This window comes from Pleurodeles waltl, chromosome 5, assembly GCF_031143425.1.
Source record: "Pleurodeles waltl isolate 20211129_DDA chromosome 5, aPleWal1.hap1.20221129, whole genome shotgun sequence".
NCBI classification, from domain to species: Eukaryota; Metazoa; Chordata; class Amphibia; order Caudata; family Salamandridae; genus Pleurodeles; species Pleurodeles waltl.
The window spans coordinates 592634669-592661260 of record NC_090444.1 but is presented as its reverse complement, the minus strand read 5'-3'; the positions used below and the strand labels follow the sequence as shown (position 1 = coordinate 592661260).

Genomic DNA, 26592 nt, shown 5'->3' with positions numbered 1-26592 from the left:
CCTCAGGGACCGTAGCCATTGGCGACTGCCCTCCAGCCCTAAACACCCCCCTAAATCTAGTATTTCGGGGAGACCCTAAACCTAGGAACTCAGATTCCTGCCGACCTAACAAGAAGGACTGCTGACCTGAAAACGCAGCAGAGAAGAAGGAGACAACAACTGCTTTGGCCCCAGCCCTACCGGCCTGTCTCCAGATTTAAAGAACCGTGAACAGCGACGCATCCAGTGGGCCCAGTGACCTCTGCCGACTCAGAGGACTGTCCTGCAACCCAAAGGACCAAGAAACTCCTGTGGATTGCGGTTTTGTCCAAAACAACCAAGAAGAAACCATCTTTAAAAAGGACTCCCACCTCACTCCTGAAGCGCGAGTCCCCAATACTCTGCAACCGACGCCCCTGGCCCATGTCCAGAGAAACCACCACTTCAGCGAGGACCCCCAGGCGGCTCCCACGACGGGTCCACCCTGAGATGACCTCCCTGCACCCCCACTGCGACACCTGCAGAGAGAAACCAGATGATTCCCCTGACTGGGACTGCCCGGTAAAGAACCAGACGCCTGGAGGAAGCACTTCACCCGCAACCCCCCAGGCCCGAAAGGAACCAACTACCGGTACAGAAGTGACCAGCAGGCAACCCTCCTTATTGCCCAGTCTGTGGCTGGCGCGAGAAGCCCCCCTGTGCCCTGCCTGCATCGCCTCCATTGAAACAAATACAAAACTCAATGCCTTGTTTGCCCACTGCACCCGGCCACCCCTGTGCGGCTTAGGGTGTACTTTGTGTGCCTGTTTGGGAACCCCCCCCCCCCCCCCCAAGTGCTCTTCAAAACCCCCCTGGTCTGCTCCCAGAGGTCGCAGGTACTTACCTGCTAGCAGACTGGAACCGGAGCACCGCCCCGTCTCCATAGGCGCCTATGTTATTTGGGCCCCTCTTTGACTTCTACACCGGACCGGCCCTTTGTTGCTGGGTGTTTGGGGTCGACTTGAATTCTCAACGGTGGGCTGCCTATGCACCCGGAGACTGAACTTGTATGTGCTTTACTTACCTGACAAACTAACCTTTACTTACCTCCCCCCGAACTGTTGAATTTTGCAGTGTCCACTTTTAAAATAGCTTATTGCCATTTTATGCCAAACTGTGTACATTACTGTTTTTATTCAAAGTTCTATATTTACCTATGCAAAGTACCTTACAATTTATGTACTTACTTGATATCTGAATCTTGTGGTTCTAAAATAAATTAAGAAAATAATATTTTTCTATATAAAAACCTATTGGCCTGGAGTTATGTCTTTGAGCGTGTGTTTCCATTTATTGTCTGTCTGTGTACAACAAATGCTTAACACTACCCTCTGATAAGTCTACTGCTCGACCACACTACAATCGAGCATTAGTATTATCTATTATTGCCACTATCAACCTCTAAGGGGAACCCCTGGACTCTGTGCACACTATCTCTCACTTTGAGATAGTATATACAGAGCCAGCTTCCTATGGGGTGGGTTTGGGGGGGGGGGGGGGGGGGGGGGGGGGGCGGGCAGAAGGCATAACCCAAAAAAGGGGACCAGTCCTACAGAAAAGCATTGGTTGCCAGAGCCTCTGGTCTCCAACTGAAAAACCTCTTCAGGTGCCAATCGAGGTGGGAGGCAAAGAGACCTATTGAGAGGGGGCCCCACAGAGCTTGGAGAACGTGAAAATCCTTCAGATGAAGTCTCCAATCGCTGTAGTATCGAAGATGGTGCGATTGCCAATCTGCCACTGAATTGTTCTGCACAGGGAGATACTCCGCCACCACTGAGATCCGATGTTGAAGACAAAAATGCAAAAAATCCTTGGCAATCTCTGCCAGAATGCGGGACTTCGTCCTGCCCAACTTGTTTACATATCTCATCACTGAGATATTGTCCATTCAAAGAATACAGCAATCTATTTTGATCGGCGAGAGACTTCTGATCGTAAACGAGCCATCAAGGAGCTCCAAACAATTGATATGAAGGTTCAACTCCACCCTAAACCAACAATCCCCTATCAACAATGGGCTGCAGCAAGACCCCCTCACTCCCCCCGCCCTAAAAGCTGGCATTGGATTGTATTACAATCTCTGAGAGGATCCAAAGATTGCCCTGCCATTCCAGGCCTCCATTTGATCCAGATACCAGTGCATCTCCGTCCGAGCCTTCTCCGAGAGGGGGATCTGATCCACATAACCGAGGCTCTTCTGGAGTTTGAAAATCTTCAAACGCTGCATGGCCCTGTAATGAAGGGGACCTGGGAAAATTGCCTGAATCGAGGAAGATAACAGGCCCACCATGAGGGCAATCGCCCTAAATGATACAGTCCGTCTGCACAACAGTAACCTCAATTCCCTCTTGATGGCATTAACCTTTTGAGGGGGAAGCACCAACTAAGCTAGGGAGGAGTCCAATAGAAAACCCACTAAATCCATTTGTTGAGACAGTATCAAGACCGACTTCTGAGCGTTGACAACAAAGCCCAGACCCTGAAGGAGAGAAATGAACCACTCCAGATGAGTGAGGGCACTGAGCCTAATCAACAACTACAAAGGAACAATGTAATACTTAACTGGCTGTGAAGCAGCAAAGCAAGAGAAGTTGAAACTATGTTGTGTGCATTTTATAGGGTGTATTCTCTACAGTTGTCACATGATGTGTTACTTCATGGGATTTGTAGTTTTTTGTTGTTTGTACTTCTAACTGGCTGCTGAAATAATTAAAAGTGAAGAAAGAGAAGCATAGCCGCCGGTCCCACCATAGTCCTTGTACCCTTGCTCACTCCAAATATGTTAAGAGGTTAAGCAAAAAGCTATTCGCCTTTGTCCTAGGAAGAGAAAGCCATAGACAGTGAAACCGTGCACAGTTCACTTTGCATTGATGTCTGATTTAGATACAAAGGGGTAAGACATTGATCCGTTCCAATATGGGCCTTTCAAAGTACCCAATTTATTTATTTTGTGGTTTTGTATAATGGTGGACGCGCTAAGATGTTTCAGAGGCCTTTATAAACAGGTTTCACATCAAGACCGGAAAACAGAAACCTGAATGGGCTAGTGTAGATCAGAACGTACAACTCACAATATTCTGGGCAAAGCTAAGAGTCATAAGCAAAGCTAGTTTTCAAAGGCACCAGTTTCAAACCAACAGTAGGTAGGCGAACATTGATTTTTTGAATAAAAAGAACAGAACTAAACGCATCAAGTGCAAAGCCCTTTTGCAATCAGAAATCCTGTGGTTAACAAGATCACAGGTTTTGAGATGGGTATTTCCTTTATGAATAGAAGTCCTTTTACATTACAAGCCCGAAAATTATTTTCAACTCATGAAAGGACTTTATCAATCATTCCTGAATCACAAATAGAAGCGGGAATGAAAGGGTGTCCCCCAGTTTACAACAGAAATGTATCAATGGTTTACGATAGCAACTGCAAACCACTGATGATTAACCGACCCAGAGTTGAGGTCGCAACTTTCTGAAAGGGAAAGGGGGTCTCTATTGGACCCATTCACATGGGGAAACTGTTGTGGCAGCTTCTTAAGGACTGCTCTCATTGGAGTTTTCCAAAAGCTGAAAACGTTTTGTTTTAAAGCAGCCCAGGTTCCTTTATTACTTAAAAAAAAAAAATTGGAAAGTAATCACAGGGCTGATGGTCTACTGTCCATTGCGGGCCTCCATCCCTTGTGATTGTACCCAATCACAGAAGTGATGCACATTGCAAACTCCACAATTGATATTTTAGGAAGGTGGTTCGGTGAACCATCGTGATTCAGTATTTTGTGAAAGAACCTATTTGTACAAAGGTCATTTTGCTAAATCAGACTTCATTTACAAAAAATTTATGCACAACGTGTGACCACTATTTGTGAATTTAATGTTTGTACATCAGTCCCTAAAATAAGATGTCAAGCTGGAGGAAGCCACCTATCTACAAGGAAAAGGTGACTAAGCCTATCAATCCTTGCACAGAATGTGTGCAGGCCCTTGTGATCGCTAGCTAGTACATAAAGGATTGTATATGTATAGCTAGTTCAAAAGAAAGCACAAAACATAATGCCACTGGTAATACACAGGGTTGATTTTTAAGATGGGGCCCAATAAGAGCACCACAGCAATTTACATTTTTTCTGAGAGGATTGTTCTTTAATTTGGATCCGTGTAGACCTGTTCTTGACTGCCAAAAGAAACTCTTGTATTTTGTCACACAACTGGCTGAAAACATACTCCAAACAAACACTTAAGATATAATCACTACAGCGGTTGCGCCCATTAAAATTAATGTAATATGCCTGCAGATCAAAAACTTCAAAAAGCATCTAATCACTGTACGGTATACCATAAAGGACTCTTTTAAGGAATGTTTTAACCGGCATTGTAATGAACCTCGAAAGTCCTTTACTAATTAGCACTAGTAATGTTTTCTATTAAATATTACTTTGGTAGATGACAAGCTGTTTAAATTCAAATTAAGTGAGGATCCATTTCATTGAATTTTTTTATGGCTTTATTAGCATTTTATATAACACACTGGACGGACAGTAGAAGTATGCAAATACTTAATAGTACTGTAATCCTTACGGCAAGTTGTAATACATTAATGCACACAAAAATCAACGTATGCTTGTATCTAGTGACCTTATAAAGGCCCTGTTCCCATGGTTTGGTGGCTCAGCCCTCCCCCCCCCCGGTGTAGCTCCTCTCAGCCTCTGATGGGGTATAAAATTATGGGGGGTGGACCACCAGTTTGTTCTGACAATTTGAGTACATGTGTTACCCATAGCATGACAGCATTTGCTCCTCCCCTTTGCCTTATTTCACAGAACATGGCTTCCGCCACCGCCAACCTATGTACCACCTGGAGCCAGCATGTCTAGGATGTGGGATGCGCTGCCTTACACGATATTATTATCTGCTGTTTAAAGAGAACTATTGCTAGATACACTAGTTTCAGATAGTGTTTAGTGTGCTTTCTCAGTTTTGTGACCCCGAGAAGGCACAATAGGTCTGGGGACAACTGCACATCCATCACCTTTGAGACATGCCCCATCACTCATGTCCACATCTGCACTAGGACCAGGCAGTCACATACCATGTATAGGAAGGTTGCATTTGCATGTCTCCGGCATGGACATTTTGAGGCTACGGCAGGGAAAGCCTTGTTGAGCCGCTGTAGTGTGAGGTAGGCCTAGTGCAGATAGTTAAATTATGAATTGTGGAATTTCAGGCGGCCACTGAGAGACCAACTTAACATGCTCAAAGGCCACCCCTCCCACTGTTTGTCTGTTAGGGCCACATGCAGGCATGCATCCCACTTGGGCTTACTATGCAGCATGTGACTCTTGTCTGAAGCATGTAAGGCGCTATACAACATCATAGCGCCCTGGAGCCTAGTCCATGAGTCAGGGCACACTGTAGTTCATGGTGCAGCTGCGGCTCTTCCTGACCCATTCTGCAAGCATTTCAAACATCTAGTATTGTGTGCCAAGAAGAGGCCCGCTCCCAGGTCATATGCATTTTGGAGGTGCTAGAAATATCATAATGCACAATCTGTATGGAGCTCGCCCACCTGAACCACCCCTGGCTTCTGCTACTACGTCCTGGAATTCATTTCTAATCGCTCTGCTTTCTGCCAATGTATCTCCAACCAACCACGGCATGGGCCACTAAAGCTGTGCTGCAGTGAAGTACAGCTCAACATTTAGCACCCCCAAGCCCCACTCAAACAGAGGAACCTGCAGCGTGGCCACTGACACTCATTTTCTGTCCTCTCCCCAAATCACGTTGGACGCTACTCTCCTCAGATCCACAAACAAGGATTGTGGGGGTACCACCGGGAGAGCCATGAAGAGATATTAAAGACTTAGTACAACTAACATTTTGGCGATGGACATGCGGTCCATGGACAACAGAGGGAGGCGCTTCCAAAAACTCAAGGAGTAACACATCCCAATCAGGGCCCAGCCATGGTTCCACTCTAATAGATATCTGTCAGTGTATCTGTCATACATAAACCTCAAGATAGCAGAAGGTCTCAAACCACAAAGGTAGTCTCCCCAGTTCCACCCCCACCATCTTGTCCTGCCTCACACAGCAGTAAGGGGAACAGGCAGGACTTCGATTATTCTTAATGCGGTCACATCTCCAAAGAGCTCTAGGTGTTTGTATAGTTCCGGCAGCATCAGCCTATGATCTTGTATGTAAATTACATCATAATCAGCAGACAGAGAGGCAATGTGCAATACATACAGGGAAACAAAGTGCAATACAGTCCTCAACGCCAGAAGGTTATAATACTGATCACTCGCAATTATTCCACTCAAAGGTGTCTGTGTGCATTTTTGTCTGTAGGAGACAGGAAAAGGGAGCGAGTATGACAGAGTGTTTTTGACTGTACATCTGTGTGTGTCAATGTGTGTCTATTTCTCAGCTGCTCTGGGCTTCTGTCACTCTGTGCATGTATCTAGCTGTGCAGGTGTCTCACTCGCGCTCTCAGCCTCACTCCCACTATTTATATAGATGACTTTCTCTTTGTGCATCTCTCTCAGTCTGTGAGAGAGAGAAAGAGAGAGAATATGAGAGAGAGGGCTAGACAGAGCAAGAGAGAGTGAGTGCATGTGTCACAATTCAGGGAAGTGTTCATGTGTACCTCTGGCAGCTTTCAGAGGTTTAACAACAATTAATCTAACATTGACAGTAAGACACATCCAGAAACATTCCAAAAGTAATAATTCACCTGGAAAATTATTAACACTGGGTATTTGCTCAGATTCTTGGCAGTTCACAAGACAGACATCTTCCTTCTCTTTGCTTCTTAATGAAAATACCGAGGCAGCAACAAGAGGTCCTGTAAAATAAATGGTTAGCAGATTTTCTTTTACTCCTGATGTATTAATTTACTGCACTTTTGTACATTTTTCATGAACACTGTTCAAAGACCAAATATCAATTGTAAAAGTTCTTGAAACAGAATAAAAAGGAGGTACACTAGTGATTATGGCAGGAGTTAAAAAAAAAAAAAAAAGGGTCAGACTTGAGGGAAAGAAATGGTAAGGTTAGGTTTGAAGGCCTGGGTAGATGCAATAGATTATGGTCAGGAGTACAGGTTTCCATTGTTTAGTAGTCAATTAAGCTGAGGGAGTCAAATTGTGAAGCAACGGTAAACAAAAAGAACTCATGATGTTGGCGAAGTAATGAAGATGAAAAATAGAGAGCAACACAGCAGCAAAACCAGTAAGGTACCAACAAATGTGCAGATTTAAAAGAAGATACTGAAACATGGTGCTCATTAGTACACAAAATTGATAATAAATATGAATTTTGCAAATAATTAGGAGCTGGGTGTGACCGGTGAGGAAATTAATAGCAAAAACAGTAATAAAATTGAGATGGGTCAAATAAAACAAAGATTATGGCAGACAAACTGAAAGAATAGGAGGGCAGGGTGGAGAAATGGACAGACGTAACAAGTAGGAAGCAGGTAAGATGATTTCTGTTCAGAAGTTGTGAGGAGAAGAAGACACTCAAATGGTATTTTAAGGAGAATGGCAGCATCACATGGACATCGTTTACAGCAATGAGGTAATATAAAGGTATGCAAAAAAAATGGACAACCTTGTTCACAGAGATATCACTAGAAAATCCCCATGACAAAAGATGAACTCTAAACGTTGGGTGCGTTTTGTGAGAAGGAGTGGCAAAGGGGATCCTGTATGAGGAGGTGCTGTTAGGTGACTTTGGGTTTAGCATTTTGGATCCATTTAAAAAACATTATGGGCATGTCAAAATGGGGTGACATGCTATGAAAAGAAGGGCAAAAACTTGACAAGAAGCGGAGAAAATTTGAAAAGGTGAGAAGTAGAATGATGAAATGAAAGGAAGAAGAGAATTTCAGCTTTAAGGGAGGAGGAAATTGAACTATTAACAGAAGAAAAAGCACAGTCAAAGAGTGACTGTGAGAAATATGGAAAAAGCAATAAAGGTTTTATGAAGTACATGCTGGAGGACAAGCAAAAGGGAGAAATGTTATTGTAAGAGGGATAGTGTACATGGAAAATATAAGAGGACCAAAAAAGTTATTAGGGGTGCATCAGAGCAGGAAAAGCAATCTGACCAGAAGACAGAGTAAACTGGCTTAATGAGTCAGGGTGGGACAAAGTCACAGATGCTCAAATAAAATGCTTTATGTAGGAAGCTGGCTATACATGCAGTGTACCAATGTAGGGGTACACTATGCCGCTAGTACAAGAGACCCCTATTGGCTGACAGAGGTTAAAATAATAAAACAAAATGCTCTCTTTTGTGGTAGTGTGGGCGAGCAGTTTAGGCTTATCAGAAGGTGGTGCTAAGCATATGTTGAACACACAGAGTCACAAAATTAGACACACTCAAGAAGAAACTCAAGACCATTTTTTTTTTTTTAAGTATAAGATTTTTATAACATATTTAGACACCAAAAATGTTCAGCAAGAGTTAAGTATCATGTGAGACATTACTTTGCACAGTGAGGTAAGTATTACATACAAATGTGATTTTACATGGTCCTGCTTTTCAACGGAGAAGAGACATGTAATGCATTAGAGTACATGCAGAGGTATCTCTGGGGTCCTCTTTAGGTCTTAAGGTGCTAGGGGGTCATGGTCACGAGACCCACCAGCAGTTTGATTTTACCTGCCCTGGGATGTCCAAGTGCAAAGGTGCTGGACGAGGTGGGTGCCTTGCGCATTGCACAGTTGGCGAAGGGGGGACACCTAGAAACAGACCGCAGAGGAGGGCTTTGGGACAAGTCTGGGAACTCCAAATTGGGGGGGGGGGCTCAGTCTGTGAGGTTCCTGGGTGCACAGGGCACAGTCGATAGTCGTTAACTCAGGCCAGGGCACTCAGTGCAGAGGGTTTTGGTCAGCTAGTCCTGTGCGTCAGGAGAGTGTAGGGTAGTAGACAATGGGCTATTCACCACTGGGGTGACTATGCCCCCCCATATGAACACTTCCTGTGGGGTGTGGGTATAACCATGTCCCACAATTACTAATTCCACCGAAAATAAGATGGTGGAACGCTTCTTTTGTGGAGCACATCAATCTGAACACCTTAGAAGTGTAACTAGCCTGGTAGGGCAAGCTGCCTCATTGTATAGCTAATTACCCACCTGCGCTGGTGCCAAATGGGCTTCAGGGCAGGGGGTGGCCTCTCCCAGGTCTGGGGGAGGCTGGGGGTCGCAAATCAAAGGCGGCAGGGACTTTGAAGTCCCTGGCCTTGGTATGCAGATTCACCAGCCATCCTGCTGGAGGACGTAATAACACCTTCCTCAGAAACAGGAATTGTTTCTGGCCTCGGACAGCGCGTGCTCTCACCTCCAAGGGAGGGTCAGAAGACTGCGGAGGAAGGCTGGTCGATACCAGTCAGCCAGCACACTACGAGTCTGGAAGGTTTTCAGGGGGTACCTCTAAAGGGCCCTCTGGTTTCATGTCATAATAAAGCCAATACTGATATCGAAATGCAAAGGATTTCTCTTCCGATCGAGGGGTGGGGGCAGGCAGAGGACATGAAAGTAAAATAAAATAAAGGCCTTTCCTTTCATGTCTGTCTGAGCATTTCTGCAGTCCGACTGTGAAGCGATTTGGCTGCAGAAATGCCAACTAGACACCAGGGAGTTAATTTTAACAATTAAGGGGAGCAACCCCTTAAACAAGGGTCGCTCCCTCGGGAGGCAATTATTTATTAGGGCTTTTCTACCCCCCCTCCCCTGGGGGCAGATTGGCCTATTTTTATTAGGCCAATCTGCCCCCCCACGGGGAGAGGGGAGCAGAAGCCACTAGGAACCAGGGAAATTTTTATTTCTTTTTTAATTAAGAGGTAAGGAGGCGAGGGTCGCCCCCTGGGGGGCAAATTCTTTTTAGGCCATTTCTGCTGCCCCCCTTGGGGGCAGATCGGCCTATTTTTATTAGGCCAATCTGCCACCAACGGGGGCAGAAACCACTAGACACCAGGGATTTTTTTTCGCAACAATTTCACAAAAGGGAAGCGACTCCTTAGGCAAGGTTCACTCCCCTGGGGGGGGGATTTATTTTAGGCCATTTCTGTCCCCTTTGGGGGCAGAAACCACTTGGGCACCAGGGATTGGTGTGTGTGTGTTTTCTTTAGGAGGGCAGCCCCTTGGGAAAGGGTCACTCCCCATGGGGGCACATTACTGTTGGCCAATTCTGCCCCCTTTGATGGATAAATCGGCCTATTTTTGTAAGGCCCATTTGCCCCGAAAGGGGGCACAAAGCCCAGCAGAGATCGGGGGGAGCCTTTTTTTTTTAAAAAAAGAGGGCGGGTGTATGGCCATACCCCCACCCCAAATAAATGGGGAAAAAGTTGTTCTGCCCACCGGTGGGCAGATATGGCAATTACCCCCTATCCACTCCCTGGGGGGGGGGGCAACGGAAGCCTACTAGATGCCCGGGAATTTTAAAAGAATAAAAAAATAGTGGGGTGGTGGCTACCAACCAGTAGAGGCATGGTTATGGCCCCAACCAAACTAAAGAGGGTAACAGTCTTTCAGCTGTCTCCCCGCACACTAAAAGATCTTATCCCAATGGCAAGCAAGAGGACATTTGATTATTTTGGGTTTTGGTTTTAGTTTTGGTTTGAGGGCTTGTCTAACTCGTCGAACTTGGAATGGTGAGGGCTGCACTTTTTGGACTTCTAGGCGCAGCCATGTAGAAAATTCTATGAGACCTAGACACATCTGAAAACTAAACATCTGGGTGAGTCCAGTGTGGTGTGCTTCACATGCACCCTGCACTATTTTCTTACCCACAATGCCCTGAAAACCTCCAACTTTGCTTGAAATCACACATTTTTGTGATGGAACCTTCTGGAATCTGCAGGAATCCACAAAATTCCTACCACCCAGCATTGTTGCATCTATACGGATAAAAAAAATCTGCCTCACTTGTCAGCCTAAAAACTTTTTTTTTTCCCCAAGCTGCCCTTTTGAACTAGCTTTGATTCCCCCTTAATTTCAACCTGTTTTTGGCTCTTACCGGTCACAGGCACCTGGCCCACTTACACAAGTGAGGTATCATTCTTTATCGGGAGACTGAGGGGAACGCTGAGAGGTAGGAAATTTGTGCTGGTGCAGTGATGCCACACAAATGTGGGAAAGATTTGATTTTTTTTAGCTAAATTTGAGGTTGGTTAAGAATTCTGGGTAAGAAGACACTGAGGGATACATGTAAGTCACACCTTCCTGGGCTCCCTCGGGTGTCTAGTTTTCAGAAATGTCTGGGTTTGATAGGTTTCCCTAGATAGCTGCTGAGCCCAAGAACAAAAACACAGGTGCCCCCGCAAAAACAGGTACTTTTGTATTTGATAATTTTGATGTGTCCACATAGTGTTTTGGGGTATTTCCTGTTAGGGGCACTAGGCCTACCAACACAAGTGAGATACCGTTTTTATAGGGAGACCTAGGGGAACGCTGGGTAGAAATACGTTTGTGGCTCACCTCAGATTCCAGAACTTTATAGCACCGAAACATGAGGAAAAATTGTTTTTTGGCCAAATTTTGAGGTTTGCTAAGGATTCTGGGTAACAGAACCTGGTAGGAGCACCACAAGTTACCCCATCCTGGGTTCCCCTAGGTGTCTAGTTTTCAGAAATGTCAGGGTTTGTTAGGTTTTTCCTAGGTGCGGGATGAGCTAGAGGCCAAAATCCACAGCTAGGCACTTTGCAAAAATAGGTCAGTTTTCAATGTAAAAATGTAAAGCGTCCATGTTGTGTTTCCCATCGCGGGCATTAAGCCTACCCTTACAAGTTAGGTACCATTTTTATCGGGAGACTTTAGGGAACACAGAATAGCAGGACAGGTGTTATTGTCCCTTGTCTTTCTCTACATTTTTTCCTTCCAAACATAAGACATTGTATTAAAAAAAAAATATGTCTATTTGGCAAATGCCCTGTAATTCACATGCTAGAATGGGGACCCCGGAATTCAGAGATATACAAATAACCACTGCTTCTCAACACCTTATCTTGTGCCCATTTTGGAAATACAAAAGTGTCCTTTATACCTATTTTACACTCTTTATATTTCGCCAAATGAATTGCTGTATACCGGGTATACAATGAAAACAACTCCAAGGTGAGCTCCTTCATTGGCTCTGGGTACCTAGGGTTCTTGATGAACCTACAAGCCATTTATATATCCCCACAAACCCTGGGTACCTCTAGAATCCCTAAGATGTTAGGAACAAAGGACACTTATTTGGCGTGGGTAGCTTATGTGGATAAAAAGTTATGAAGGCCTAAGCGCGGACTACCCCAAATAGCCAAGAAAGGCTTAGCACAGGAGGGGGCAAAGGCCTGGTGACGAAGCGGTTAACAAATTTGCAGGGGAACACACCAGAAAGAGAGAGAACAAAGTCAGAATCTAGAATGTTAGGTAATGGATGATGGACAGTATGATGAAACAGACGGTGGGGTTTCTTTGAACAGAAGTCATGTTTCTGCATTGTAAATGCTAGCAGCAAGTATGCAAATTGGGAGAGTGAGAGCAAGAGAGAGATACGCTGTTGAACTCAGACTGACAATTCTCCCTAGGTGAGTCACTGTGGACAAACCAGTCACTGAGGGATCCATGTCACAAACGTTTAGTCACCAAGTCTGAGCATCATTGCTTTCAAGCAAAGAAAGCTGCAAGGCTGCATTCTGCAAAAACAACCTTGCCCAGTCAAAAGAGTTCAGCCTAGAGACTCTGGGCTCATATGCCCACAAAATCTGGCAAGCAACAAGGACCGAATGTTCTTCAAAAACTGGACGAGCAGAATGTTTTGATTGCTGCTGACCTGTCGAAGACTCCTGTTATGACAACAAGACTGCTGGATTTTGGGAGGCAGCACCGCCGAGTATGGGGGACGAAGTCTGATCCTAAAACGTGTGACAGCTGCCAGCCTAACCCTACCAGCAGCACCAATACCAAAGGCAAGGGTGATTTGTGGCAGCCTATCACATGACAGACTCCTCAGCGAAGTCATGGGGGAACAGACCGTACCCCATTCTCTCAGTCATACAAGTCTCATATGTGCAGGAGAAAAACAGAAGCAGGATCTTGGTTCAATATATATTTTATTGAAGCAACTGCTGTTTCACCATACTGTCACAATAGTGTTCTTATTATCCTTACCTACACTACTAAGTTTTTATATGAGGGCAAATAGCATCTGTAGCCCTGATCCACCCTTCTGGTCCCGGAAAGGAAGCTCAACCCCCAGACCTGTGTTCAGAGGTGAAGAGGAGGTCTGTTAGTCTGCTGGGAGTCCTCCCACGTAGACGAAGAGGAACCAAACGGTTTCTGCAGAAACTGTGACGACGTGCAGCATGAGATGGCAAGCTAGCTGAAATGTCCCCTCTACCTGGTGTGGACAGTGTGATGTTTTATAATAAGATATCTGTTATTCTAAGAACTGCCCCAACAATACATATTTTTCTATGTAGGGTAGACAATGTACTCTTTGGACCAGCTATACCCGGTAAATATCATGTACAACCATGGGTTGAGCACAGGATGATAATGCTGTGCAGAGAAATGAATAACAAATTCTGCGTGGAAGTGCAACTGATAAAAGAATAAAAAACTTCTCCACTAAAATGAAGCTTTGCTAAATTAATACAAGGAATAAAAGCTAAATGTAACTAGGTGAGCGGGCATAAGGCGTCATGCCCGGTACAAAATAATCTGCCCTCGTAAATGTTAAAATAACCTCATGACGGACCCTGTGGATGGCTCTAACACCCCACCATTGTGACCACCAGCGAGGAAAAGGTGCCACACCACTCATTCAGCACATGACTCGTTATCTGGATGCCAAACAGATATGCACACCAGTGGAAAAGAAGAGAACAACAAGGCATCAGGAAGAATTTCTGCAGGATTGGTAACCTCCACCAGACTATGCCAGAGTATGGAAAAAGTATGCAGAGTAGCTTTACTCCTGTAACCTGAATGAGGAAGAACTCACCTGCTTGTCAAGAAACTGTGCTATACCTACCAGGTGTTACCTCACCCCTAGGAAGAATTCTACCAGACCTGGATGACTGGAACGATCTGCATGAGGACAAATCAACAGACTTGGGACCTGATTTAGTTTGTGGCTGAGGGGAATACTCTGTCACAAACGTGACGGATATCCAATTGCCGTATTACGATCCCATTACATTCTATGGCGATTGTAATACGGCGGATGGGAAATCCATCACGTTTGTGACAGAGTATTCCCTTCACACATGATCTAAGTCAGGCTCTTATTCTGTTCAGGTTCTACAATGACACCCCTAACCCAGCTGCCCAAGATGAAGCAGGTACATTGCCTGTGTCACCCTTTTCGATGCTCTATTATCTTCTAGCATTGAAAAGGATGAACCTTTGTCAAGCAGGGAATTGGCATTCTATTTATTCAGTTCTATGGTGGTCTTAATTAGCCATTTCCCATTCACCAGAAAAGAAAAGCCACACAAATAAAGTATGCCTATTTCACTAACGAAATCACTACACATTCACCTACCTGTGCTGACTATCTACTTATTCCAGCATTCTCAGTCTGTTGCATTTTTCTGCAAAGTAGTGGTTTTAAGAGACATCTCGCTCAATTATATTACAATGTCTCAAAACCCAAGCTGACACCAAACAATGAAATTATTATAGAGTGCATATTGTTTGTGAATAATGCGGAACTGGGCAAAGTTAACTGGTTTTATTTTTGCTTTTTACTGGATGGCCCCTTTAGGGCTATTTTAGCAAACAAAATTAGCATTTTTCAGCTCACTTACAGCTTAACAACTAGTTGTAATAAATGATTACTTCAGAATTATGCAACAATGTTTTGTAAATTGTTGCTACAACACAAAAGACACATGTCATGAACAGAAATTTGATTACAACATGTGGATGAATAGACTTCATATTTACCCAGCGAGATCAAGGCCTGCTGAATGTCATTCATTATGTTCTTGTACAGTTCTTTCTGCCACTCATGTAATAGTTTCCACTCTTCTTGTGAAAAATAAGCAGCAACATCGCGGAACGTAACAGGTGCCTGGAACAAAAAATATTGAAAGGAAAATCATCAAAAATTAAATTCTTCCAGGAACCTGACCTGTCCTAAACAACAAAACTACCATTATTCCCCCTATTTTCAAGTGAGGTCAGCCTCAACACAATCACGTTGCACAACAGCTAGATGTTGCTGTGCTCTTTTCCCATGATGTCACCAACATCTACTCACATAAGTGGGAACCATGCTTGCTTCACCGTATTCATCACCCCATTACTATCCACATCTTTCACAAAAACATCCATCCCCTTTCATGACAATGTTAACATGACCCACACAATGCACACACCTTCACCATCTTGCTCTCTTTTCTCTAAGATTAATTCCTAAATATCTACACTGCATTCACGGATCCATTCTGAGAATGAATTAGCTCCTGTTACAAAACCTCTCTTTCAGCTAATTATAAGGGGCCTCAACATTGCTTTCTTCCATTCATATTCTGTCTGCATCCTCAGCCTCTAGCCCACCTGCAGGTCATTTTCAGCAAGCAATGTTTAGGTTAAAGACCCAAATGCATGGCCACCACTGCAACCAATGGAAAGCATTGGGCCTCAGCCTTTTTGCGACATAAAAATGATTTTTTCTTCTCTATCCACAACCTTGCCATTTCACATATTTTCACCACTACACCTCTGTAATGCATTTCCATTTTCGCCATGCTAACTGCACACCTTCAAACACCTAGTATGTAGGAATAATTTGTTAGCATTTTTCTCAGGTAAGATCCCAATGATCAGTAAATGTATTTTCAATATGTACGTCCAGGTAATGTATAATGCAATGTCAGTCTACTGGGTCAACATATGTAATACAATATAAACTGTAACAATATATTTTGATGGATTTGCTACAGAATAAGACAATACACAATCGGACAAATAATTATATTCTCTTTTATGGAGTCAAAAAACAGACGGAAATTTAACCCACTGGGTTAAAATACTCAAAAACATCACAGACTGATGCAGAAAACATAGGTTGATCTGACTCTTACACAGGTAAAAAAGATATTTGGGCTAGTTATATCACTTTCATGCGTTTTACTTCTGTATTACGCCCTCTGGGGTCACGCAATCTATAAGAGATGTATCTAGCATCCATCTAAAAACTATTTACAATTTATCCACTAAAAAATATTTATAATTAATCAAAACTGAAAGCCCTAAATATGGTGCAACATACAAATATATGTAGCGTCCCTAAACCAATTAATCGTAACTGGTGATAACAACGTCCAATTGCAACGGAAATCAAACACACACATAACAGGCATAAATAAAGAGTGAATCAAACTTCAACCGGATGAATGAAAATCAAAGGCCAAGTAAATCATCATACTAACTGAATAACCTCAATATCAAGTTATAAATGCAGCTTATGTATGAATTTAAATTATATGAATTTCATATTGGTTTGCACTGCTTGATATTTAGATCCCTAGGTGGTATTTATGTTGTCAAAATCAAGTGACACAAATTATTTGAAATACATTGCATACTTTTTTCAGTCAGAGGGTAAACCATAATGAAGTCTTTGTTCACTTACACTCTGATGCTCTATACAGTTGTTCTGTTTCTACAGTGAACTTGTGTACACAAAATCCTCTATAGCTTCTTAAAGCCCAAACCGGACCCAGTCACAATCGCAACTTAGCTGCCTTACTTGCCAAAGAATGATCCCTGACCTCTTGGCCCACTGTCACCACCATTGAAATCACTGCTACCATGAAGATCATCCACTGGGAGGCCCTATTTGATCTATGCCCCACCCCCTTTCACCAAAGGAATCTTACAGATCAGAGGAACACTAACACTGATCCTGAATACCTCAGTCAACTTGGCAACATTACTAGACACCTGGAAACATTCCCCCATCATGCCCCTGCCAAAAAAAAACATCCGCTAACACAGCCACGCTTTCCCAATACAACACCCCCCCCCCCACCTTACCCAGCAAAAGTCTTAGAGTAACTAATCAACTGGCGTCTCACCATCGGCTGCTCAATGCTACGCAGTCAGGTTCAGGCAAGCTACAGCACAGAAACAGCACTCATCACTGCCACATATGACATCCGCATGATCCTTGACAGAGGAGACACAGCAGCCCCCATTCTCCTAGACCACCCTGCAACATTTGTCATGGTTTCACAACGCATCATTATCATCAGATGCCTGCACGAAACTGACATCCAAGAACCTGCTGCCCTCTGGATCTGCTCCTTCCTAACAGATAGACAAGATGTTGTACAGAGGAATTCAACTTACATATAAACAGATGACTTGGTTTTCAACTGCAAGGTACTGTGTTCAACACACTAGGTGTAATATTACCAAACTATCAGTAAAGGAAATGAGTGGTATCCTAATGGATCCCAGCTCTGATAGCTATTTCTGAGTCTGATCTGGGATGCAGCTGATCTAGTGAAATCTGCTAACTCTGATCTGGAGTAATTTGCAGACACCAGGACACGTTCAACAATATCTGCACACTGTCGGCATTCCCTCAGGAGCAGCAACCTACAGGTGGGAAGTACGTTTTCTTATTTTTGTTTCCTGCTGTGCCCAAAACAAAGGCCTGATTTAAAGGGTCAGCAGCCATTCTTTTGTTAGAAGTATTATTCTAGTTGGGAACTATCTGGAACCTAACACATACATTCTAATGCAATAGTGGAGACAACAGCACACAGCTTTTTATCACTTCAATATTACTTTTGAGCAACTATGATTTGGAGGCAGGTATTTGAATTTGTTCAACCCCTATTGTAAAGTGCCCCTTTCTGGATGGTCACCTCCCAACACATTTTGCTGTCAGATGCTGTTGTTTTTGACCTGTCAGTGTACTGAAGCCTGCTAACCAGGCCCAGTACCCATGCTCTTTCCATTAAATTGTATGTCAATTTGCATAGCCCAATTGGCAAGGACCTTACCACCCCTGCAAGTCCCTAGTAAATGGTACTCAGAGCAAGGGTGGTATGTGCAGCCCTAGTGACCCAAGTAAAAGAGAGACTGCAGAGCTGCCATGTCAACCCGCTGCTTGAGTGAGAGTCTACCCATACCAGGTGCAGGCAGAGTCCCTTTTACTGCTCATGGGCAGGTCAGTCACCCCTAAAGCAGGCCCCCTTTAGCCCAGGAGACAGGATGCACTGTCCCATGAGTGAAGACATATGTGCTGGTCCGAGTACCGGCAGTCCATTGGATAACATGGGGTGGCATTTGACCACTGCTCAGATGACCAGCTCTGCAATGGCCCGACCAGTCCCACTGTGTTTGGTATCAAACACTGTGCTTTTTAACCCTGAACATGATGCTCATATTTAGGATTAAAAAGCAGATGCCCAGGTGGCACCCTTAGAGGGTGCCTACAGCGTTATCGGGTTTTTGTGAACATTTTATTTTGAAAGCTAAAAATAATCATTCTTGCTTTCAAGCTTCTGCAAATATTTACATTTAATCAGGGAGCATTGTGGCTGCATTATACGTCGCCATATATTTTTAAACTTTGCAAACTTGTGTACAAATTTTTTACTGGAACCGTTGTCAGTAGTGCAGTCCTCAAGCAATATGTCCTGAGCGTCAGGCTACAGAAATTCCACACCCCTGTGATGTGCTTGGCAGCAGGCACAATAACCCTCTATAGTGCATTACAAGTCAAAACTGTGGCTAAACAAAACTTAGAACTCTCTGTTAGATCTTAATATTATTATTATACCCTGAAATTTGCTAGGCACAGAAAGATCTGTGCTGCATGTGTGGTAACCCTATGAGATATTTTAAAACACAGCCTCTTTGTGACTAATTAATTAAACCAAGACGTATTTCCTGCCACATTTGTTTTTGTTGCCAAATCCACTGCGGCAGATATTTAAAAATTAAGTGTACAGGTGCTAGACTCCACCCATTTCCTATGTCACACCCTGACCACTCAATTTATTGGTTCCCAGCCTAATTGCTTTTTCAAATCCATCACTGCCAACAATGGTTTACCTCTTTTTGATCAAAACCCGCCCAGGAAACAGCTGGAGATGTACTCTCGTCAAGGGCAGGAGAAAATTAGGGGTGTGAGAAACTTGCTTGGTTTGCTTTTTCGAAATTATGCGAAATTGCTGCAAAATTATGTGAAATGCAAATCTGTTATTTTGTGCTTTATTTTAGCACCAAATTCATCCCTACCTCAATTTGTGGAACGAGAGGCATTTAAACAAGAATACTGTGAACAGCTTGCATTCTGTTTGTTGTTCCTGGGCATTTGTGGTAAATTTTTAGCACAAATTACACCATTTGCAGTAATTTTTAAGTGAAGGGTCAGAAAAAATAAACATAATTCAACTTTCGTCCAGGCCTAAAGAAAATCCCTTTCCAGGGTGACAGTTGGAAGGTAACGTCTCCAGAATCGATTTCGGCACTATGCAAGTGAACTAGAACTGGACGGATGACGTCTTACGTGCAAATGTACACTACAACAAATTATGCGTGGGAAAATCTCTTTGCAGGCTGAAAATTCACAAAACTTGTCGGGGAGTATTCCTAGAATCCTGTGACTTTCCCTGATCTTAAAGAGTTCTCTTGGGAAATGTTGTGCTTACCAACAACACGCAAAGCTGCAGCTGTGCACGGCAGGAAACCTGCGGGTGCAAACTTGTGAATTAATTTGAGTATCATGCTCAATGTTTCCAGTTATGTGCTTTCATTTTACAACCTAATGGTTCCTGTGTAGTTCCTGGTTGCTTTCAGTGAAGCAACTGGACTTAAGCATCTGAGAGGTATAATATCTATGGAGTCACGTTTCTCAATATTACATGTAGATTGAGACTGTCGCTTTAAATGTGAAAGCACGCATTCTATCCAGTTTGTTTTTAAAATATCTAAGTTAGCGAAACAACTTTGCACTGCTGGGACGACAAGATACTGCGTAGCTCATTGGTCCTCCTATGGCTAATACACCAACTCCTTCCTTTTTAGAACGTACCAAACGAAGTATCTAGCTATATTTTAGTAAGCTGAATCCAGCGCTTAGTTGCGCACTCTAATTTTAAGCACAGTAGAACACTAGTTCATCTGAATGCCCAAAGATGGGTGGCTAAGACTCGACCAAAGGATGCTCCTTTAACAGAATAACTCTGACTACGAAGAGAATTTAACAGGTACTACATAAAAAATGTCAAAGTTGAGAAAGTACAGGACTAAAGCAAACAAACGTTTATATGAAAAACCCAAGTGACTATACCTTTTTGGTGGAGTGGCCTGCAAGTGCAATTACTCACCTTATCGGAATCCTGCCAAGACATTGCTCTCTTAAGTCTTTGCGTATTTTCTCGACGAGGAAAGCAGGTATGTAGGCCGTTTGTGTCAAGAAAACAAGTAGCACAAATTCGATAACTACTAGTAGCACAGAATATAAAACTATACCCCTCACCAACACAACTAAACAAGTAGGTACTTATTTGTCACATTACTACATCTCACGCGCGTGCGTGGAACTCGAGACGCCATCCCGTAAATTATCATAGACATAAACGATAGACCTGGAACACTCCACTGCGCATGCGTGCGCACAACATCTCTCCTAACCCGTGTAGAAAACTACTGTGACTGTGCACTGGAAAAAGTTGCTGCTTGATTTGTCGTGCCAGGTCAATCCTAAACAAACCAGACTAAAGCCGTGGAATCACGGTCTGGAAAGTGTGTATGTACCTCCGTAAATTTGAACAAGCACACACTGAGTAATGGCTGGCGGTGTATGGTGTGCTTAGGTGATGTAATTGTTGACAGATTTGCACTGCGCACTCTCATTGCGATCCTATTATTCTGTCTGAATAGTTTTTTTGTAGCTAACGTGTCAAGAATTTTCAATCCTATTAAGGACTCGGAGCCGAACCACACAGCAGCCAGTGAAATTAAACTTTTGCAATAAACTACATTTCCCAAACAACAATGACATCATGTTCTCTCGGCCAATGACAGCCCTAAGCCACCTACAAATAGATCTCCTCGTACCATCTTCTCCACTTTCTTTGCTTGATGGCTTAAAAACTTCCATCTTAATTTTCTGACAACTGGATATCATCTCAACTGTAGGACAACCGTTGCTAACCCCAGTGGAACGACTGAGAACTGAAGTCATCAAGGGACCAACCAGATCAACGCCAGCTAACCATTCTTCAGATCCGATTACGAAAGAAGATAGAGAAAAACAAGCATTGGCATAGCCAATAGGTCGCGCCTATAGGATCTTATGAGAATTTATCCATGCAGCACACAAGGCAAACATGAATGAAAATAGAGATGATGCTGAACAAAAATGAAAATATAGTGAACTCATCAGTTGCTTTTGAAAAGTGCATGGGGTATTTTTAGCAGGGGCGAGAAGGGGACTCTGGAACGAGAGGAAAAGAGGTAGAGGGGTTGTTGCCGAGGTTTGGGAGAGCGCGACAGGAGGCTGTGATAACAGGATCATTTTTGGGAGGTGAGCTGTTTGTCCTAGCGTTGAGTGTTGGAGGCCAGGCCCACGAGGCGATCGGCTTGATATGTTGCAGTCAGATAAACAAAGGGGGCTGTCTGGCGCCAGTCTTTCTGCTATTGCCCTTTAAAAGAGTCAGGAGAAGCAGAATATGAAACAATCTTTCACAGAGCTGTCTCTTTGACATAACTGTGTTGAGGATGTGGTATAACAGGACTGCAAACATTGGACCTGAGGACACGAGTTTGAGTCTGTGTCAGCTCTCCCCATGCCTGAAAAAACAAGCACGTTATAAAACTAATTAAATAAAATAACCCAGTACAAAAATGCTATTGGTGGGAGGAATCATACTTAAGTTTGTGCAAATCAATTGTCGACAGTCAAGCTCCTCCCAGGAAGAGATGCCTAAGGTTTCTTCGCAGTGCACAAACGAGTCATGTATTGCAACCCTCGAATGAGGGGAGGTCTGCACACAACTCTTAAGAGTACACTGGTCAAAACAATGCATCAATTATTCATATAAATTCCAGAGGGGCAGGCACATGTTCATGCTGTTTCACGCCCACTTCCGCAGTACACCTCGCACTCATAAAATAGCCCGTCATTACAAAAGTAAACAGACACAGTCATAAAACTCTGTTTAGACAAGACGGGATTCAGAGCACCAGCACTGACTTCAGATGGACGACAGAATCTAAATGCAATAGTCTCGTGTTTGTTCAGCACTGATCGGCGAAGGGTCAGAATGTGCTCCTCCCTCCTCCAGCCCTCCTCCCTGTGATTCTGCTGGGCCTCTTAAATGGTGACATGCTGCAAATGGGCAGCAGGAGAGACCAGCTGTTTCATGTTTCTTGGGTCCATTTGCAAGACGCGTATCCAGCAGAGGATTTGTTTTTGAAATCCAGGACGTTTTAGCTCATAAAAGCAGGAAGACATGTCCCCGGGTGCCAAACAAAAATAAGTAATAGACTAGAGCCCTGTAAACAGAAACCGCCTGGAGCCCCTGAAACATCCAGTGCTCTGGTCAAATGCTATTAGCCTTTGAAAAAAGTAATCCCTAAGCACATGCTACATAGGCACAAGTGGAAGGGTACAAGTACTAGGGCCATGCTCCAGGGGAGTGTACAACTGTGGGAAAGGTGGGACAAAGAGCAAGGATGGACCACTAGCAAGCAAGGATCTTTTAAGGGCACTGAAACAAACCAGTGAAAAAGCAGAGACCCCACAAAGAAGTATAGAAGTATATACTAAAGTATATACAAGAGGTCTCAAATGCTCGACCTAAAAAGGCATTATAGTACCCAGACCTCCAGAATAAAGGTCATTACAAACCGTATTCAGTACAGATGGGAGGGAAAAACATCAACAATACAATCATATCCAATATTAAATGACATTTTCTCTGTTGAGAAATAATAGTGTGGGATAATTCTCACCTTCGTGTTCTTAATAGAGCTGAAAAATCTTGACACGTTAGCTAGAAAATGTTTTATTCTGTGTCAGGACCAAAGGCTTCAGATTATCTTTGTTCAAAGCTGCTGTAGGACTACTGAAGCCACATCTAAAATCGGTTTCTAATAAAATGTTTTAAATGTAGAATCTGCAGACCAGTCCACTGCTCTCATTATGTCATGAAGGTGAGAACATAAGCTAAAATGGCACCCCTCACCAAATGGGCACCAAACTTGAAAGTATCTATGCCCACTCAGAAAGAATATATTTCACCCAATGAACCAAAGTGACGGATGACACAGGGTGGAATTGTTTCTGGAGAGCAGTAAGGAGCTGACCCCTGTAAGACTTGCAGAATTCTCTAGTGCTAGCTTCATATTTCTTTAGACAATGAACAATACAAAGTTTTGCATTGTCTGGAAAATGATAGAGATCAAAAATGTACTAATATTTTAGTGTCATAGACGTCAGCATATGGTGATTACATTTAATTACATTTAAAAAGCCTAACTGAGAAATTAACATGAAATGTAAAAATGTCCACGTTCAAATTATGATGGGCATTGTGCCCTCCTCTTGTTTGGGCATTGCGTATTACCATGGCAGATGTTGTGCATTTATATTTTAGTAAACTACTGACATAAATCCTTATTAAAATATTATTTCTAGAGATATAGTAGACATGAAAAGAAAGTATATTGTGAACATTAAATGATCATGATTTAACCATACTTATCTGATTTTATATGGTTTTATTGATGTGGAGTTATGTGTGTGCAGAAAAATAACTGCACATCCCATTTATTTCTAACTTTATACTTAACGGCACACATTAGCATAGACATTTATTAAGTATGATTATGTAAAATCCACAGCTAGGCACTTTGCAAAAAACAGGTCTGTTTTCTTTGGGAGAGTGTGATGTGTCCATGTTGTGTTTTGGGGCCTTTCCTGTCGTGGGCGCTAGGCTTACCCACAAAAGTTTGAGGGGTCTCTGTATAGAAAGGAGCTAAGGGATTGGTAAGAACCCTACCAAAGATCTCCTTCTTAGCCTTCTCCTTGAAAGTGACCAGAACCAGACTGGTCAAATCCAGGATCAGGAGGTAGAGGAGGGGGTTACCCAGGTAGAATTGGGGGAGGCCCCTGAGGACTCTGGGGAGGGTACTTCCAAAAACCTTTCAGTTAACAGGCCATCTAGTGAAGCTGGTAGTGGGAGGGGGTCACACACTAGTAGGGCAACTTTCACGCCAAAAGGCCAGGTAACTAGAGTTCAGGTAGTTAGAGAGAGGTCCACTTCTGCCCATTCCCACATTACCTCTATGTCAGAGAATTCCCCAGCCTTCCACCCTGAGGACAACACCCTAGAAAGGGAACTCAGAAAGCTGAGGTTAAAAGAGGCCAGACTGAAGCTGAGAGAGCAGCAGTTGGCCTTAGGCAAGGAGTCTCTAGATATAGAGAGGGAAAGACCGAAGTTGGGGTTAGTTCCACATGGTGGCAGCAGCAGTATTCTTGATAGTCATCCAGTTAAAGAAACAGATTCAAGAAACCTGCATAAGATTGTCCCCCCTTACAAGGAGGGGGATGACATAAACAAGTGTTTTTTTGCACTTGAGAGGGCCTGTATGATACAGTTGGTCCCTCAAAGGCAGTGGGCTGCTATCTTGTGGCTATCCTTCACTGGCAAAGGTAGGGACAGACTCCTTACTGTCAGGGAGAGTGATGCCAACAACTACAAAGTAATAGCAGTGGTGGTGGGAAGAACACTACAAATAGCCAATCAAAGGGTGTAGCTGGGCTCACCATTGGTAATATAGTTGTGGTTGGTCTTGTTAGGGAGACCACAGAGGCTGTTTTAGTCTCTGATGGTGGTATTGATTTTGCCACCTTGGTTGCTTGTCCCCTTAATATGGGTAAGTACAAGCAGCTTCCCCTAATAAATGGTTTTGCGGTTGAGGCCTACTGGGATCCAGGAGCCAGTGTCACTATGGTGATTGAGAAATTGGTTGCCCCTGAACAACACCTACCTGGTCAGCAGTACCAAGCCACTGATGCTCATAGCAACATTCTTAGCCACTCCATGGCTGTTGTGAATCTCAACTTGGTGGGTAGGGGGTCACTGGTCCAAAGAAAGTTGTGGTAGCCACTGATTTATATGTAGACTGTTTACTAGGCAATGATTTGGAGACATCACCTTGGGCTGAAGTGGAGTTGGAGGCTTGTGCAGCAATGCTGGGCATTCCAGAGCATATCTTTGCTCTCACAAGGGCTGAGGCCCACAAGCAAGGAGGACAGGGAAACTTGGATCCTGGAAAAATTGACCAAGTGCTCCCAAAAGCTAGGGGTAGAAAGGGTAAAGCCTTGCCCACTATCCCTCCCTCTTCAGATGATTCCCCTTTTGAGGAAGAGGAATCCTCTCCCTGTGCAGAACCTACACCAGACGAGCTGGCAGCAGACACTGCTGAGCTTTTGGTTGCAGGGGGGCCTGCTTGGAAAGAGCTGAGTGTGATACAGCAGACCTGTCCCACACTAAAGGGTTTAAGACAGCAAGCTGTCAAAAAGCAGAATGGGGATATCACTGATAACCATAAAGTCTATTGGGAAGACAACCGCTCTATACTGAGTCAAGGGACCCTACGCCTGGAGCTGCCAGGAGATTGATTATCCTTTTGCAGTATAGGGAGTTTCTTCTGACTTTGGCTCATGATATTCCTTTGGCTGGGCATTTGGGCCAGAGTAAAACTTGGGACAGACTTGTTCCATTGTTTCACTGGCCTCATATGTCAGATGACACCAAGCAGTTTTGTCGCTCCTGTGTGACCTGCCAAACCAGTGGCAAGACTGGTGGCACACCTAAGTCCCCCTTAATTCCACTCCCAGTGGTTGGGGTGCCCTTTGAAAGGGTAGGGGTTGACATTGTTGGCCCCCTTGACCCTCCAACAGCTTCAGGAAATAGGTTTATCCTTGTGGTAGTGGACCATGCCACTAGGTACCCGGAAACTATTCCCTTAAGGACAGCTACAGCTCCTGCAGTGGCAAAAGCCCTCCTGGGAATATTTTCCAGAGTAGGTTTCCCTAAGGAAGTGGTGTCAGACAGAGGTAGTAACTTCATGTCTGCATACCTCAAAGCTATGTGGAAGGAGTGTGGTGTAACGTACAAGTTCACTACTCCTTATCATCCACAAACCAATAGAGTTGTTGAGAGGTTTAATAAAAATCTCAAAGGCATGATCATGGGACTCCCTGAAAAACTCAGGAGGAGATGGGATGTCCTGTTGCCATGCCTCCTTTTTGCTTGTAGGGAGCTACCCCAAAAAGGAGTGGGCTTAAGCCCCTTTGAACTCCTCTTTAGACACCTTGTAAGAGGTCCCCTTGCCCTTGTGAGGGAGAGTTGGGAACAACCTTTAAAAGCTCCCAAGCAAGACATTGTGGATTATGTACTTGGCCTCAAATCTCGAATGGCTGGGTATATGAAAAAGGCCAGTAAAAACCTTCAGGCCAGCCAAGAGCTCCAAAAGCAATGGCATGACCAAAAGGCTGTTCTGACCCAGTACCACCCAGGACAGAAGGAGTGGGTATTGGAGCC

The 26592-nt window shown here is 43.8% G+C and overlaps 1 protein-coding gene across 7 annotated transcripts in view; it reads right to left on the bottom strand.

Moving 5' to 3' along the window:
• LOC138295844 (zinc finger protein 544-like) overlaps nucleotides 1-20586 on the bottom strand; it is a 374158-nt gene extending 353572 nt beyond the window's left edge. For all 7 annotated transcript variants that reach the window (XM_069234415.1, XM_069234420.1, XM_069234416.1 and 4 more), the window contains exons 1-3: nucleotides 20362-20586; nucleotides 14954-15080; nucleotides 6743-6853 (exon numbers count right to left, since the gene is read on the bottom strand). In XM_069234415.1, coding sequence (XP_069090516.1) covers nucleotides 6743-6853; nucleotides 14954-15080; nucleotides 20362-20385 — 262 coding nt within the window. In that variant the 5' untranslated portion in view covers nucleotides 20386-20586. The remainder of the gene's footprint in view (nucleotides 1-6742; nucleotides 6854-14953; nucleotides 15081-20361) is intronic.
• Between the last annotated feature and the right edge of the window lie 6006 nt (nucleotides 20587-26592).